At 43.8% G+C, this 15000-nt stretch overlaps 1 protein-coding gene across 3 annotated transcripts in view; it reads left to right on the forward strand.

The window, feature by feature from the left end:
- Positions 1–15000, forward strand: part of LOC115560851 (neprilysin) — a 33662-nt gene that overhangs the window by 3129 nt on the left and 15533 nt on the right. For 2 of the 3 annotated variants that reach the window (XM_030380469.1, XM_030380471.1), the window contains exons 2-6: positions 2013–2192; positions 3560–3595; positions 4455–4616; positions 13653–13733; positions 14205–14300. In XM_030380469.1, coding sequence (XP_030236329.1) covers positions 2013–2192; positions 3560–3595; positions 4455–4616; positions 13653–13733; positions 14205–14300 — 555 coding nt within the window. Of the gene's footprint in view, positions 1–1350; positions 1803–2012; positions 2193–3559; positions 3596–4454; positions 4617–13652; positions 13734–14204; positions 14301–15000 lie in introns of those variants that run through there. The other variant, XM_030380470.1, reaches the window with a different exon arrangement.

Genomic DNA, 15000 nt, shown 5'->3' on the forward strand with positions numbered 1-15000 from the left:
AAACAAGCTTGATGGATACGGCAGTGGGCCAGCATACACATTGAGCAGAGTGGTTTCAGTGTAGACCGAAGGTCTGCCGTCGCTGTGTTCCTTCGGTCCGCTGCTGGGGGGCCCAGTGCAGCCCCAGCAGACCCCTTCAGAGAGGGAGGGCTGTCTCTGACCCAGTGGGACATCCGAGCACACTGTATATCTGAGCCCGTCACTAACAAGGATGTCACTGTGCTTCAACACATTCCAAAGGAGAATCCAGGGGCTGTACCACAAAGTGCTTTCTTGTTTTGTAAGCTTGACTAGTCCTGGACAAGAACGTTGTATCGTGTATCAGTTATTGTTATCATAGTTATTCTTTCTTTTTCTGCTCGTTTGATCAGTGCTGAGCTCACATCCCCAGAAATACAGTGTTTCAGTGTTGATAAATGGACTCCCAGCCGAGAAGTAATGGGTTCTTGCCACGGTGTTCAACACCTGAGATAAATAATTCTTAAGCGCCTAGTGAATGGTAAATGAAAGGGATTTGGCAAGGCAAATAGCGTTGACTTAGATTTATTGAGGTAGACGTGACTGGTTAAGAGTCTAACTTTATTCTAACCTGTTGTAAATCTTTTTCTTTCCCCGAAGAGCATGTGGCAACAGGAAGCATTGTAAAATGTGTGTCTGTGTGTGTGTGTGTGTGTGTGTGTGTGTGTGTGTGTGTGTGTGTGTGTGTGTGTGTGTGTGTGTGTGTGTGTGTGTTTGTGTGTAAAAGATATAGAGAGAGTGTGTAGGTCTGTACATTTTTGTGTGTATTCTTGTGCATTCTTGTATGTTTGTTTGTGTGTGAGTGTGTGCACATGTGTGTGTGTGTTTGTTTGTGTGTGTGTGTGTGTGTGTGTGTGTGTGTGTGTGTGTGTGTGTGTGTGTGTGTGTGTGTGTGTGTGTTTGTGTGTGTGTGTGTGTGTGTGTGTGTGTGTGTGTGTGTGAGTGTGTGTGTGTGTGTGTGTGTGTGTGTGTGTGTGTGTGTGTGTGTGTGTGTGTGTGTGTGTGTGTGTGTGAGAGAGAGTGTGTTTGTCTGTACATTTGTGTGTGTATGTCTGCATGTGTTTGTGTTATAAAGAGAGAGAGAGGGTGTTTGTGTGTGTCTTTGTGTGGTTGTGTGTGCGGAGGTGAGAGAGAGAGTGAGTTTGTTTGTGTTTGTTTGTGTGTGTGAGTGTGTGTGTGTATGTATTCATGTACACGTGTGTGTGTGTGTGTGTGTGTGTGTGTGTGTGTGTGTGTGTGTGTGTGTGTGTGTGTGTGTGTGTGTGTGTGTGTGTGTGTGTGTGTGTGTGTGTGTGTGTGTGTTTGTGTGGGTGCGAGGGGGTTATTAGAAGTGTCTCTGTGAAATGAAAATGAGGCAGTGCTATCAAACATAGGTATGTAACGTTCTACTAATCGGGTCATCGGGCCAGACTTTGCCACATTGTTCGAATGCTCACCTCATCCCCTTGGTCTTACCTCAAACCGACCTGTAAATGGATGTCTGTGTGTGTCAATGTGAGTGTGAAAGAGAGTGAGAGAGAGAGTGTGTGAGAAAGAGGGAGAGTGCAACAGAGAGAGAGAGCGAGAGGGAGGAGTGTTGCTTATTAGGGATTAAGGATTAATTGCCTTTAAAGCCTTAAAAGTTAGTCTTTACAACGTGTTCCTCGCACTTTGTAACGCTTCCCCTTGGCCTTTGAGGGAAAAACAATAGTGCTTAGGGAGACTCAGGGCGAGCAAGCACAAGGGAACGGCAGCAAATTCTTACACTCTCTCTCTTTTCCTCCTGAGTGAGAGAATATTAAAGGGTAAGGGTGAACTTCATTTTAACCGACTAACTACGCGGCGAGTGGTTTAACACACCGAGCACGTCTTTAATATTTGCCTCTCGCTCCTTGTGTTTTTTTTTTCCCTTCCTTTTCTTCCAATCCGACGCATCTTTTATTTCATTATTCAAATTTTACTCCAGTCCCTCAATTTCCTTTGTCTTCTTTCCTTGCCCCCTGCTCCGGTGACAGGTGAGTTGACACAGCCAGCGTCTGACAGAGGAGATCTGAAGATGACGGAGAACGCCCATCACCCCAAGTCGGCCAAGAAGCCCCGCTGGACCTCGCTGGAGATCGGCCTGGTCACCATCGTCACCTTGCTCTTCATCATCGTGGTGTCTCTCATCGCTCTGTTCGCCACGCAGAAGGCCGGTGAGCTCGGGGGAGGGACCGGGGTCTGCTTGCCTGTCTCCCAGCAGCACTTACAATTACATTCTCCTTCGTCAGAGTGGGAGTATTTCTATGGGCTTGATGTGCCTTAATATATTTTTGCATGATTATAATATGATTCCTCTTTAGTCATGCTTTTAACCAGAGTGACCCAGAGTGTTTTTTTCGTAATGAGTTTCAAATTAGCATCTAGGGGTTAGGCATCAAGGATCAGGCGTCCTTGATGAGTCTTTGAGGCATCCTCGATGCCTATGGATGCTCACGGGGCTACAGACCCTGGGGTTCGAACCCAGAACACTTCGGACCACCTTAACTACCAACTAGACTATTAACGTCAGCTGACTCCAAAGTAGCCTTGAAAGGTGTGCATGTGAAACGTCATGGGAAAGAAACGACCCCGTGAATATGCACACACAACAAAATGATTACCGAAGTGCAAAGAACAACATTGGATCAGCGTTTTCGACGAGTGAATGCGTCCGACCCTGATCTCTTCCTTTCAAACTGCTGCAAAGGGACTATTACTGCCACACACAACATATTGGGAGAGGGTTTTTTAGTGGCCTCATAGTCTACCAGTCTGCCGTCACGCTGGTAGAAACCGGTTCATTATTTCTACTTCCAAAAGGTCAGAAACCTTGAAACAATTGAACCTAACTTTTGGATTCAAACTTAGTTTAGCTTTGTTGATGTGGAATTGTCCCGTTTGCTTTTTCAATTGTGACTTAAACAATGGGATACGGTCTAAGATGTGTCTGCCGTTCTTTATTGGATGTGACACATCTCAAGAACAATACATAGTCTCACAGTCTATCAATTCAACTCCACATTATGATGCCTTACATTTCATGTCATATTTAAATGCATACCCGCGAGTTCGGTGGAACAGGAAGACAATGAATGTCAACTTCATCAGTTGAGCGTATCTTTATAAAGAAAGTGAGAATGCTCTATCACTGCTTTAAAGCGATTAAGTTGGGATAGGGCTATAGTGGTGTAGTTCCTCATTATCCTGGTCGTTATCATGTGCTACCTGATGAATGTAGAAACCATCCTGTGAGGAGGGGGGTAGACCTCGTCTTGGGGGGGGGGGATGTCTTCTGTTCTGCTTGTTTGTTAGTCCCTGCCTTTAGGTCGTCTCCCGCATGGGAAGGCTTTGAGTGGCAGTTGTAATATTCATGACAGTAAGACATAACACAAACACTTTAAACACACCATGGTTCAAGAGACTCTGAAATGGATGAGAAGGGAAGCTGTGAAAAAAAGATGAGATGCAGGTGGAGGTTCTTCAATAAATGACTCCATAAATGTTTTCACGGAATAATGATCTTTTTAAAAATTCGTCCTAGATAAAATCTGCACAACTGCCGACTGCACACAATCAGGTAAGGACCTTGCATGTTTTTGTGCGTGTGTGTGTGTGTATGTGTGTGTATCTATGATATTTTGCCAAAAATATGCCAATGGGCATATCGTTGCAATTTCGGAATAACAAAAACAGATTAAAATGTTGTGAGGTTTTACATATAGTAAAACTTCACAACAGTCCTATAAAATCACGCCAGTCTCCTGAACAATTGTTTTCCTCTCCTGTGGTCTAATCAGCTCTCAGTTTCTATGATTAGCAAGCCTAATTCTTTAATGTTTCATTTTTCATCCATCTTTATTCCTCTGCTGCCCGATTAGCCGCTTAGCCGCTTAGCCGCTTAGCGATCACATCTCTACAACATGGCACAGATATCTGTGAGAACAAGCGGCCTGTCTTCCAAACCCTCAGTGTTTCTCCCCCCCAGTACACACAGATCACTGCGAACACATTTCCTATCACTCCGATCTGACTGGAAGGACTTTAATGTCCTAGGCTATGATTGATTGCAGACTATTCAACTTGACACAATGCCCAGAATTATGCATGACGGTCGACTAATTACAAGTCATAATGATTTGTTTGCTCCCCTTAAGATACAATATATCACGTTGTTATTACACCTAAAAGACAGCAAAGGAAGTTGAGCTTTTTAGATGATTTTCCGTCAAACAGAGAAAGGTATTCATTTGTTGATTTGCGACTTCCCTGAACCCCAAGTTTGGGGGGTGGAGTCATCGACGCCCCAACCCCCGGGATCCTTCATCATCAATTGGGCGTGATCAATACGCACATCCTTCCTCACACTCAGTCCCGCCCCTGATAGCCCATTGTAGTTGATCCGGAAAGGTTTATAGATTCTCTTTCCTTCCACCCAGCCTCCCGCCTTATCGAGAACATGGACGCCAGCGTGGACCCGTGTGAGGACTTCTATCAGTATTCCTGCGGGGGCTGGCTGAAGAAAAACATCATCCCCGAGACCAGCTCCAGATACAGCACCTTTGACATCCTGCGAGATGACCTGGAGGTTGTCCTCAAAGGTCAGAGGCCTGCCAACCGGGGAGGCCAACACGTCGATACACACACACACACACACACACACACACACACACACACACACACACACACACACACACACACACACACACACACAGATATACACAAAGATACACTGAATACACACATACAAAGACATGCACAGATACACAAACACACACTCACATACAGATACACATACAGGTACACGGAACACTCACACATACAAACTCACGCACACAGACATAAACATATAGATACACACACACACACACACACGCACACACACACACACAGATACACAAACAAATGCACATGATCACACAAACACAAACCAACACCGATACACACACACACACGTAAACGCACACACACACATACACAAATTCACGCGCACACTCACACACCCTCACATATGCACACGCCCATATAGATACACACAGACACACTCTCTCTCTCACACACACACACACACACACACACACACACACACACACACACACACACACACACACACACACACACACACACACACACACACACACAGAAACACACACATACACACACAAATCTATTTGCAGTAACATAGACAGAGTAACATGCAAGCACACACCCACACACACACACAGACATGCACACAGACACACTTAAACACAACTGGAACAGAGAAACATAAGCTGTGTACTGGTGGCATCAGTGTGTGATTCTAAGTGCACATAACTTTGATTTCAGGAAAGTCAAAAGTGAACTTTCCATTCCTCTGTTTCAGTGGAATGTTAAAAAAACACATCTGGCCTAATGGGTTTATTGGCAATATATACTTCATGTAGTATCTCTCCTTCCAACACACCCTGAGGCCAAGTTGCTTCCTGGAAAGTGTACTTACTGCTTGGTCTTAAACAAAGTCAACAGTTGCTGGAGACACTTCAGCTTGTTGTTAGAATTGATGTCCACATACCTGTAGATACTGTTCGGAATGTTGTAGAAGAGATAATTATGAAACACAAGTGTTTAAACTGTTTTAATTGGGCTGGTTGGATGGCAAGGGAATCTAAACTGTACTTCACTTTCTACACACTGGATGATGGCGAATCTATGTGTGGCAGAGATTTGGATTGGAATTAATGGCAAGCAAAATCCTTTTCCCAAAGGAGTCTGTTTAGATTGAAATACACTGAGACGAGAAGAAAAAGAAGCAGCATTCATTGTCAAGTTTTCCTGAACCTCAACGTGTTTGTAGAGGTGCTCTGAGGACAGCGCCCTGGGATTATGAAGTGCTCATGAGACGTTGCTAACTGATCTCCAGGCATTCAGGCTGTAGAGATGTAACAGATGTCATGGGCATTTGGCAGCAGAGCTGGCCAGCATGGGGGCTTGAGTTTGTCAACAGAGCTGGGCATCACCAGTGTCTGTATGTGTGTGTGTGTGAGTGTGTGTGTGTGTGTGTGTGTGTGTTTGTGTGTGTGTGTGTGTGTGTGTGTGTGTGTGTGTGTGTGTGTGTGTGTGTGTGTGTGTGTGTGTGTGTGTGTGTGTGTGTGTGTGTGTGTGTGTGTGTGCGTGAGTGTTTCTGTGTGTGTGTGGGTGTTGGTGTGCATGTGGATCCCACTGTATATTATTAAAGCGTTCAGAATGTGAGTGTGTGTGAGTTTATGGTTGTGCCTCTGGTGGTTCACCTGCCCTTAAAGTTGCTATAGGTGAGATTCCAGAGAGGTAATGAGAAAGAGAGAGAGAGAGAGAGAGAGAGAGAGAGAGAGAGAGAGAGAGAGAGAGAGAGAGAGAGAGAGAGAGAGAGAGAGAGAGAGAGAGTCACAAAAATTTGTCGCTCCCCTCAGTGCTCCCTCCCTCCCACTTTTCTCCGTCAACCAGAAGTGTCGCGTTTTCCGCACCTGTGATTGACAGTTAAGATGAGGTATCCACACCAATCAGCTGGACCAAAAGATGCCGTGATAGGTCGGGAATGATTTGGGGCTGGTCTACCATTTTAATTGGCTCATACGGAGGCAGGCGCAGTCTACTGGAAGTATATACTCTCACACCTCTTCTCCCTCACTAATAGCTGACGGATCGCAGGGTTATTTCCAACCAATTACTCTGAAATGATAGCTTACCTGCAGCACCTTTACCCAGGGCAGAGACATCTTGTTAGCGTTGTTATTACACACTGGAGACTGGGGACTCCCATTTCAAATAGAGAGAATGAGCTATCCATCTTGTACGATTAAAGAATAAGGTGTAACACTTGAAAGTACAAACACATTTATTAACCATTATTACTATTACTTTAGCTAAGTATTGAGAAATGATTAGCTAACAATGATCATCGGTTAACTATTGGTCTCGCAAGTAACTATTCACTAATGGTGGTCATGTTCAATAAGTTCATGCTGTTCATGTTCACTACGGTCAATAATTACAGGGTGAAGCCACTAACCCTTACTCTTACCTTTACCCTAGCCCTCATGTTAATGCCATATATTAGTACTTAATACTGCATTCACTCATGGTAATTAACAGTTCATGCACCTTTTTATGCACCTTAGTCATAAATTGTTACCGAAATTGAAAAAAAATTAAACAAGGAAGGAATCGATATCCTTGGAAAGAGGTTCTGGGAAAGATGTTGATAAGTGTACTCAAGTTCCCGAAACAAACAAACACACAACATTTTTCTAATTTGCTGTTGTAGTTGAGACACAACGGTCAGAATAAGGGTCTGAATCACAGGGATAAGTGGACCGAGATGAGGGAGGAATGTGTGTTATCTGGCTGGTTCAAGATGGTTTTTTTTGCGGATTTCTTGGAGTTCTGGCTGATTGTTGATAACATACATTTGACCATGAGAGAACCAGACCACTTTGTCATTTTGGGTCGCTTGAATACAAAGATAGAGAGTTATCTATCCCCAAAGGGTAGAATTAGGTGACGCAGTAGCGCACAGAAGCACAAAGGGGAATACTAATGTAGATATGAATTTGGAACAATATATATATTTATATACATAGTTTTTCCTTTGCTTGCCTGCCACTTTTGGATGACATCTGTCTATATCGAAAAAGGTGTGGCTGGTTTTTTATGCAATGTGGCATCATTTGATTTTTTTTTTCAAATTTGGCAGACTACATTGGAACCTGCATTTTAGATTTTACAGAAAAAGTCTTGTTACTAGTGGAACCATTTTTTTTCACACATCCCTCATTTATTTTAGGACTTTGATATTTCAGGGTAGCAGAAAACATTTCTACAAGGTCTAGGGGCAGCTGTTGTCTTTGGGGATGGGTCGGGGCTAGAAGGAGACCTCACAACACATATTTCATCACCTCTCTTGGTCTGCAGACAGGATGAAAATGCACTAAACAAAAATGGTGTCTCTGTCAAGAAAATCGGTTTCAAAAGGAAATCACCCATCCTTCCACACCTTTTCCCCCCTCTCATAATGTTTCTATCTTTCATCCCCCCATCTCTCTCTCTCTCTCTCTGTACTGACTCATGGGTAGAGTCAGTACAATGCTAGTGTTTGTGAGACTGACAGCACGGCGTAACACACAACGATATAAACCGACGACACATTAATACAGTGCATATCTCCTCCCCACCACCCTCACCTATTGTTAAATGGTTCTGCTTCCTAATCAGTTCTCTCTTTATGACATGTAGTAAAGATAAAATACATAACAAAGGGCCTAGGCTGGGCACATGCAATGCAACAAGGCATTTACTCTCTTGACCAAACCTCGAAACCAGCAAGAAGAGAGCAACAGCGGCATTACAAGACCTTGTAATGTAGAATTGTAGAAATGTAATTCACAGCAGGGAACGATATCTCGGTCGGTTTTAATAATAGTAATCCCCAAGGCTTGACATTGGGCATCTTGGTCTAAATACAATTTAACGCTCTTCATATTAACTATGATGTACAGCCGCTGAGGATGTTGTAGAGCGATTTAAATAAAATGACAGCGGGGTTAATTTCCAGGCTTCAATTAAATGTTGCCCTTTAAATTGACATGGGTCTTTTGTCGAACTGAGAGCTGTTAAAGATTTCATGAATTAATTCATATTTTACTCATTTTATTAAACCCCATTTTCCAATTGAAACTATTGGGCAAAGAACCATTAAAACCATTATTTTACGAGGCCATAAGAAAAAAGATTCACAGCTTTGAAGAATGAAAAAGCCCGCAGAGAGAACTAATTAAAGACGGTGGCAGTGATAGAGAGTGAGGAGTGATATAGGGACTGAGGAGTGAGCACAGGAAGCCGCCCACTGCATGTGTGTGTCTGTGTGTGTATGTGTGTGTGCTTGTGTGTGTGTGTCTGTATCTGTGTCAGTATGCGTGTGCATGTGTGTGTGTCTGTGTTAGTATGTGTGTGTGTGTGTGTGTTTCAGTATATGTGTGTGTGGGTGTGTCAGTATGTCTGTGTGTGTGTGTGTGTGTGTGTGTGTGTGTGTGTGTGTGTGTGTGTGTGTGTGTGTGTGTGTGTGTGTGTGTGTGTTTGTGCATTTTCCCTCTTTGACTTCTGCTATTGATGCATAAGATCGACCATGTGACCACTGTCTTCTGTCCCCCCCCCCTCCCCCTGCCCAGCCCAAGGTAGGATCTCTGCCCAATCTGCAGGGCCCTGAACACAGGGGGGGGGCGGCTCAGGTGGCTCTCGGGCAGTAAAACACTGTTTTATGTGTTTGTGTGTGTGTGTGCGTTTGTGGGGGGTGTGTGTGTGCTTGCACTCAAATTTGTGAGACTATAAGGTGTGTGCGTGTGTGTGTGTATGTGTGTGTGTGCGTGTGTGTGTGTGTGTGTGTGGGGTTGTATGTGTGTTTGTGTTCATGCTTGGGTGTGTGTCCATATGTGGGTGTGGGTGTTTGTGTGTGCACGTGTGTTTGTGTCCATGTGTTTGTGCGTGCATATGTGTGTGTCTATGAGCGTGTGCATGGGTGTTTGTGTACATGTGAGTGTGTGTGTACTAAGTTTGTTTGTATGTGTGTGTGTGTGTGTGTGTGTGTGTGCGTGTGTGTGTGTGTGTGTGTGTGTGTGTGTGTGTGTGTGTGTGTGTGTGTGTGTGTCTGGGTGCTTGGGTGCGTGTGTGGCTGTGTCTATGAGCGTGTGTGTGTATCCATGTGGGTGTGTGTATACTAGGTGTGTGTGTGTGTGGGCGTGTGTTCGTGTGTGTGTTTGTGGTGTGTGTGTGTGTGTGTGTGTGTGTGTGTGTGTGTGTGTGTGTGTGTGTGTGTGTGTGTGTGTGTGTGTGTGTGTGTGTGTGTGTGTGTGTGTGTGTGTGTGTGTGCTGTGGGTTTGTCAGTGCTTGTAAATGCCTTGGATTGATTTCCAATGATGTTGAAGGTCATCATTGACTATGAGGGTCAGCACTCCACCTGTGACTACTGGATTGGTTGTGTACCTGTGTGAAATACATGTGCATCTGTGTGTCCGTATTCATGCATGTACACATGTGCCTCTGTGTATTGGTGTGTGTCTGTGGTTCACCCTAATCTACTTGCAATCATTTGGCATACTTTAAATCATTTGGAATATGTAATTACAAATTATTTAGTGCAATGGTTTTGAAGAGCTGGGTCAAGTTCTGAAGGTGTCGGTGTGTGTGTGTGTGTGTGTGTGTGTGTGTGTGTGTGTGTGTGTGTGTGTGTGTGTGTGTGTGTGTGTGTGTGTGTGTGTGTGTGGGGGGGGGGGGTAAATTTGGCATTAAGACAGAAGTATATTTGAACATCAAAGACATAACAGGTGCAAATCAACTTCTAGGCAATGATGCCACGCTTTCATCATAAAACAAAATTTTCCCTTAAAATAATCAAATAAACATTCCGAAAAATTGGAATAGCAATATAGCAAGTTTCATTTGCATCTGTATCAAATCGTATAACGAGAATATGGTTCAAGGAATAATTTTAATACATGGCAAAAAACACAGAAGAAATCTCTTTTTTTGTTGCTCTCCAACTGGGTTTCGTCCTACCTAGTTCAATTTCGAGACTGGCAGGCAGATTATTAATAAATCAATACATTATTAATAAAACCACAAAGATCACAGGCCAATGATCCCAGGAGCATGTTTAATAATGCAACAGTTTGCTGGTCCCCTCCTGACAGCGTGGGCAAACACACAAGCTTTAAAAGTCACACTAGTTCAAACGTAACATCTTCCATCATCCGCCGAGCTTGAAAGAAACAAATAGAGCAACGTGAGGAGAAACAGACAGATGATCATAGTATAACTATATTTAGACTGTTTACAGCCTCATTGAGCTGCACACAGCCTGCTTGGGTTCATTTCATCTTTTGGCCTATTTGTGGACATTGTGAGAGTAGCCGAGAAGGATCGGATAGTTATACGTTTAAAATAACTTTAGGAATGTTTTTTTAGGTTACTAACGCAACAACTTCAAAGCCCTGCATGTTTTCCGCCCTGGTCTCGGCCCCTGTGGTTGGTTGATCAGTTCCTCCACTACCTTCCTAAACGGGGTCCGCTGTCTCTTGCGCCCCCCTGTTCAGAGACCTTAATGAGGGACTTCATAAGCCCTAGGGAAACCAAAACAGTCGTGTTGTAGGTATCCCTCTTCCTGCCACCCTGCTACCTCTAAACAGATTGACTGCATGGCTAAACTTGCATGATAAAACCTACAGAGTAAAACACAAGAAACTATTCGAAAAGTTTTATTTTTTCTTCAGCTCCAGCGTCAGGCGAGGGGACTTGAAGGTAAGGATGGAACCAAGGCCTGATTGAATAGACTGACGAACACATTCGTCTAATTACAGACCTCTTCTTCTCTGTTTTATTTTTTTCGTGCGTCTATTTTGAATTTAGAAGTGGAATATCAAGTGGCTTGGATTGTCTCACCCTCAAGCCGGTGGCGCTGTCTTCCACCTCCACTTCACAATTTCACGTGCGGATGGCTTTCTCCCCACCGTGGATCTAACACGGGTGACCTTTGAAAGGCAAATGGAGACACAGACGAGCGGCAAGGAAAAGAGCAGAAGCACACATTGACACAAACTCAATTGAGATTCTGCACAAAGCAGCGTGTTTCGGGCTTATTGAAGTCATTCCTCAAACAAACATCAGGTACCACAGCATCGCATCTCTAATCCTTCACAAACACACATCCACACGCACGCACACACGCACACATGCACACACATAGACAGCGCCACACACACACACACACACACACACACACACACACACACACACACACACACACACACACACACACACACACACATACACAGACACAACATCACCCTACAACACAGAGAACCACACATATACACAAACACCTACATACACACACACGCCACATCCCTAAACACAAATACACAGTCACAGACACATAACACAGCCACACCAATACCCTTCTGCACACACTCACAAGCACACACTCACACACGCGCACACACACACGCGCACACACACACACACACACACACACACACACACACACACACACACACACACACACACAAAAACAACGCCACAAACAAAAACACACACACACACACACACACACACACACACACATACACACGCACACACATTCACACAATCACACCGTCCTACACACACAAACATACACACACACAAACACAAGGGAGTATAGCACTGCTAACTAAACATAAACACCAGGAGGTCAGTAATCCACACACGATGTGCCCTTTGGCAGGAAGCACCCTAGGAAGAGTCAGCCACTGTGGGCATCATTAAGACTAAATAAGCACATAAATAGTGCACACAGCAATGGGCAAATAGACGGCGGATTACCCAAACGGAGACATGTTCAGTGAGAAAGAAATGGCCAGACACGGAGGGATTAGCCACTGATGAGGACATTTTCGATGTTGTACTCTGTCAAACAAATTAGAAAATATTTACTGAAGTAAACGCACAATATTGCTCTGAATTGATTGAACCTTTTTCATTTTTTTATTATCGAATTTTGTTTGAATTGTGAGTCTGCTTGGCAGAGACCCCTTTCCAGTAAGATTTTTTATAAATATACAAATTTACTGCTACAACACCAACATGTTTTGTATTACTATTTCTTTTATTTTCATTTAGCATACGCTTGTATCCAAAGGGATACATTTTTTCTATTTTCTCGACTTTCGTTCCCCCGACTGCCTCTTCGAATGGTCTAGTGGAACAATCAACTTCTGAACACACGAATGCATCCTCTCGTATTTATGAATGATGAGACAATGTTTGTATCCACTTTAAACAATCTGAATGCATTGCCCCAGAAAGGGCAGAGTTAAGCTGTATTTTCTGATTCATTGCGGAGATAGTCGACCGATTTGGAACTCGTTCGCGCGTGTGGAGGAAGCTTTCGGAGAGGAGAACATAATAAGTGGTTTCATTGCCGGCCAGCCTACATGGTTTTGATTTGAAACCTTTACAGACGCTTTGTTACATTTTACCACTGCTGGCCGATTTTTCGGTGGCAGATTATTACACGCATACAGATCTCCAGCACATGAAACAAATGCGAGCGAGAGTGAAACGCCCGCTCGCCCGGATTTAAGCTTGTCTGCCGTCCGACTTTAGATACTAATCTAAAGCCTGATTTGTGAGAAAAGAACGGATGTCACCTGGTCTAACTCAATATTCTGTCGGCCAGATAGAACACCTCACATATTATCCTGGAAGCTGTAAGATATTAGTATTTACTTGGGTGCTACGAATCCCTTAAGACACTTTCATCCAGGTAATTTAGGTGCAGAGGATTAGGCATGTTACTCGTTGATGCGTACTGGTCGGCTGTGGACATTGGGCATCGAACCCTGATCCTTTTGGCTGAGGGGCGACCACCTCAGTCACTAATCTATCCTGGCCTTTATCTTGAGGACTGCCCCTAAATTTGAGATGATAAAACCTACAAGGTTATATTTTAAAGTAAAAACAAAGCCAGTACCCCATGGTTTGTTGATGAGGCAAAACTTCAGTCCAGCTATACTGTTATGCCATATTTTGGTTAATCAAATATAATGGCTCCCACTGAGCACTAATTCTTCTTCCGTCTTCTCTCTTAGGGGTCCTGGAGAGAACAGTGGAGGGGGAAGCGATGGCTCTCACCAAGGCCAAGACCCTGTACAAGTCCTGCACCAATGAGAGTGAGTCTGACGCAGTCCCCACATAACCACGTGCACACCCACACCCACAAACACACACACACAACCACACAAATCACCCTACTAAACGCACACCCACACACACACAACAAAATCCTACTACATATACAAACACACACACACAAACCTCCTACATACACACATGTCCCCACATAATCACGTCCCCACAAAACCATATCCACTTCTAGAATGTGTTTACTAAAGTGTGTTAGCTCTGTTTAAAGTGAGCTGGCTGCATCCCACACTGTTTAAAGCTTTACATAAATAAGTAATTATAGATGAGGATTTTTACCAAAGGCATAATAAATAATGGATTTAGGGTCAGGGTGAACAGTATATACAAGCAAGCAATCGTACACTTATGTTTGACATGAAAATAATCACTGTTTAGTAAATTATTCAAACCCAATGACTGTTTGTGTTTGCTTTTGTTTTGCGCGGGTGGATGTGTAGCCCTGATCGAGCAGCGTGGAGGGGACCCCCTGCTGGCCATGCTGCCTGAACTTTTTGATTGGCCCATGGCCGTGGATAACTGGGAGACCCATTATGGTACGGTGGGCTTTCCATTAGATAGAGCCAGCGCCATCGACTGGCAACTCCCTGCTGTCTAAATGACCTTATACCACGGTGTGGACGATTACTGGATTCTGATTGGGCAATAAGGTTCCAAGGGTGTGCATTATGTTTTGATGACGGGCAAGCAATGCAGAATAATATGTTAATTGCAGTGGATTAAGTTGATAAAAACACAATAGCAAGTACTTTCAGCAGTTATAGATCAAAGTAAGTAATATTATTGTCGCTTACTATGGTGTAAGTGGAATAAACCACTCCGGGGTGTCCTGTAATTGGATAATAAAGTACATTGGTGGTGTTAAGTATAACCACCCCCGTCAGAGTGGTGTATTCCTGACTTAACAGGCATCACATCTCCACCCTGTCAGAGTGGTGTAGTCCTGACTTAACGGGCATCACATCTCCAACCCGTCAGAGTGTTTTTTTCCTAATTTAAAGGGACACTGTGTAATATTTTACGTCATTTATTACCTCAAATCAACGTATTCATTCATAAATAAGTCCTCATTGGTCTAAAATTTTCTGCCAAAAATCTCACTTATCCTCCTGAGCGAAGAATAATTAATATGTAGTTACATAGGACGGGTAAGCTTCATGGAGACTTCCATGTTCCTCTGGTCTATGAACTGCCGAGAGGGACAAAAAGCACTAAGTGGTACAGGAAATGCAAACG

The sequence above is a fragment of the Gadus morhua genome, chromosome 16 (genome assembly GCF_902167405.1).
Source record: "Gadus morhua chromosome 16, gadMor3.0, whole genome shotgun sequence".
Lineage (NCBI taxonomy): Eukaryota > Metazoa > Chordata > Actinopteri > Gadiformes > Gadidae > Gadus > Gadus morhua.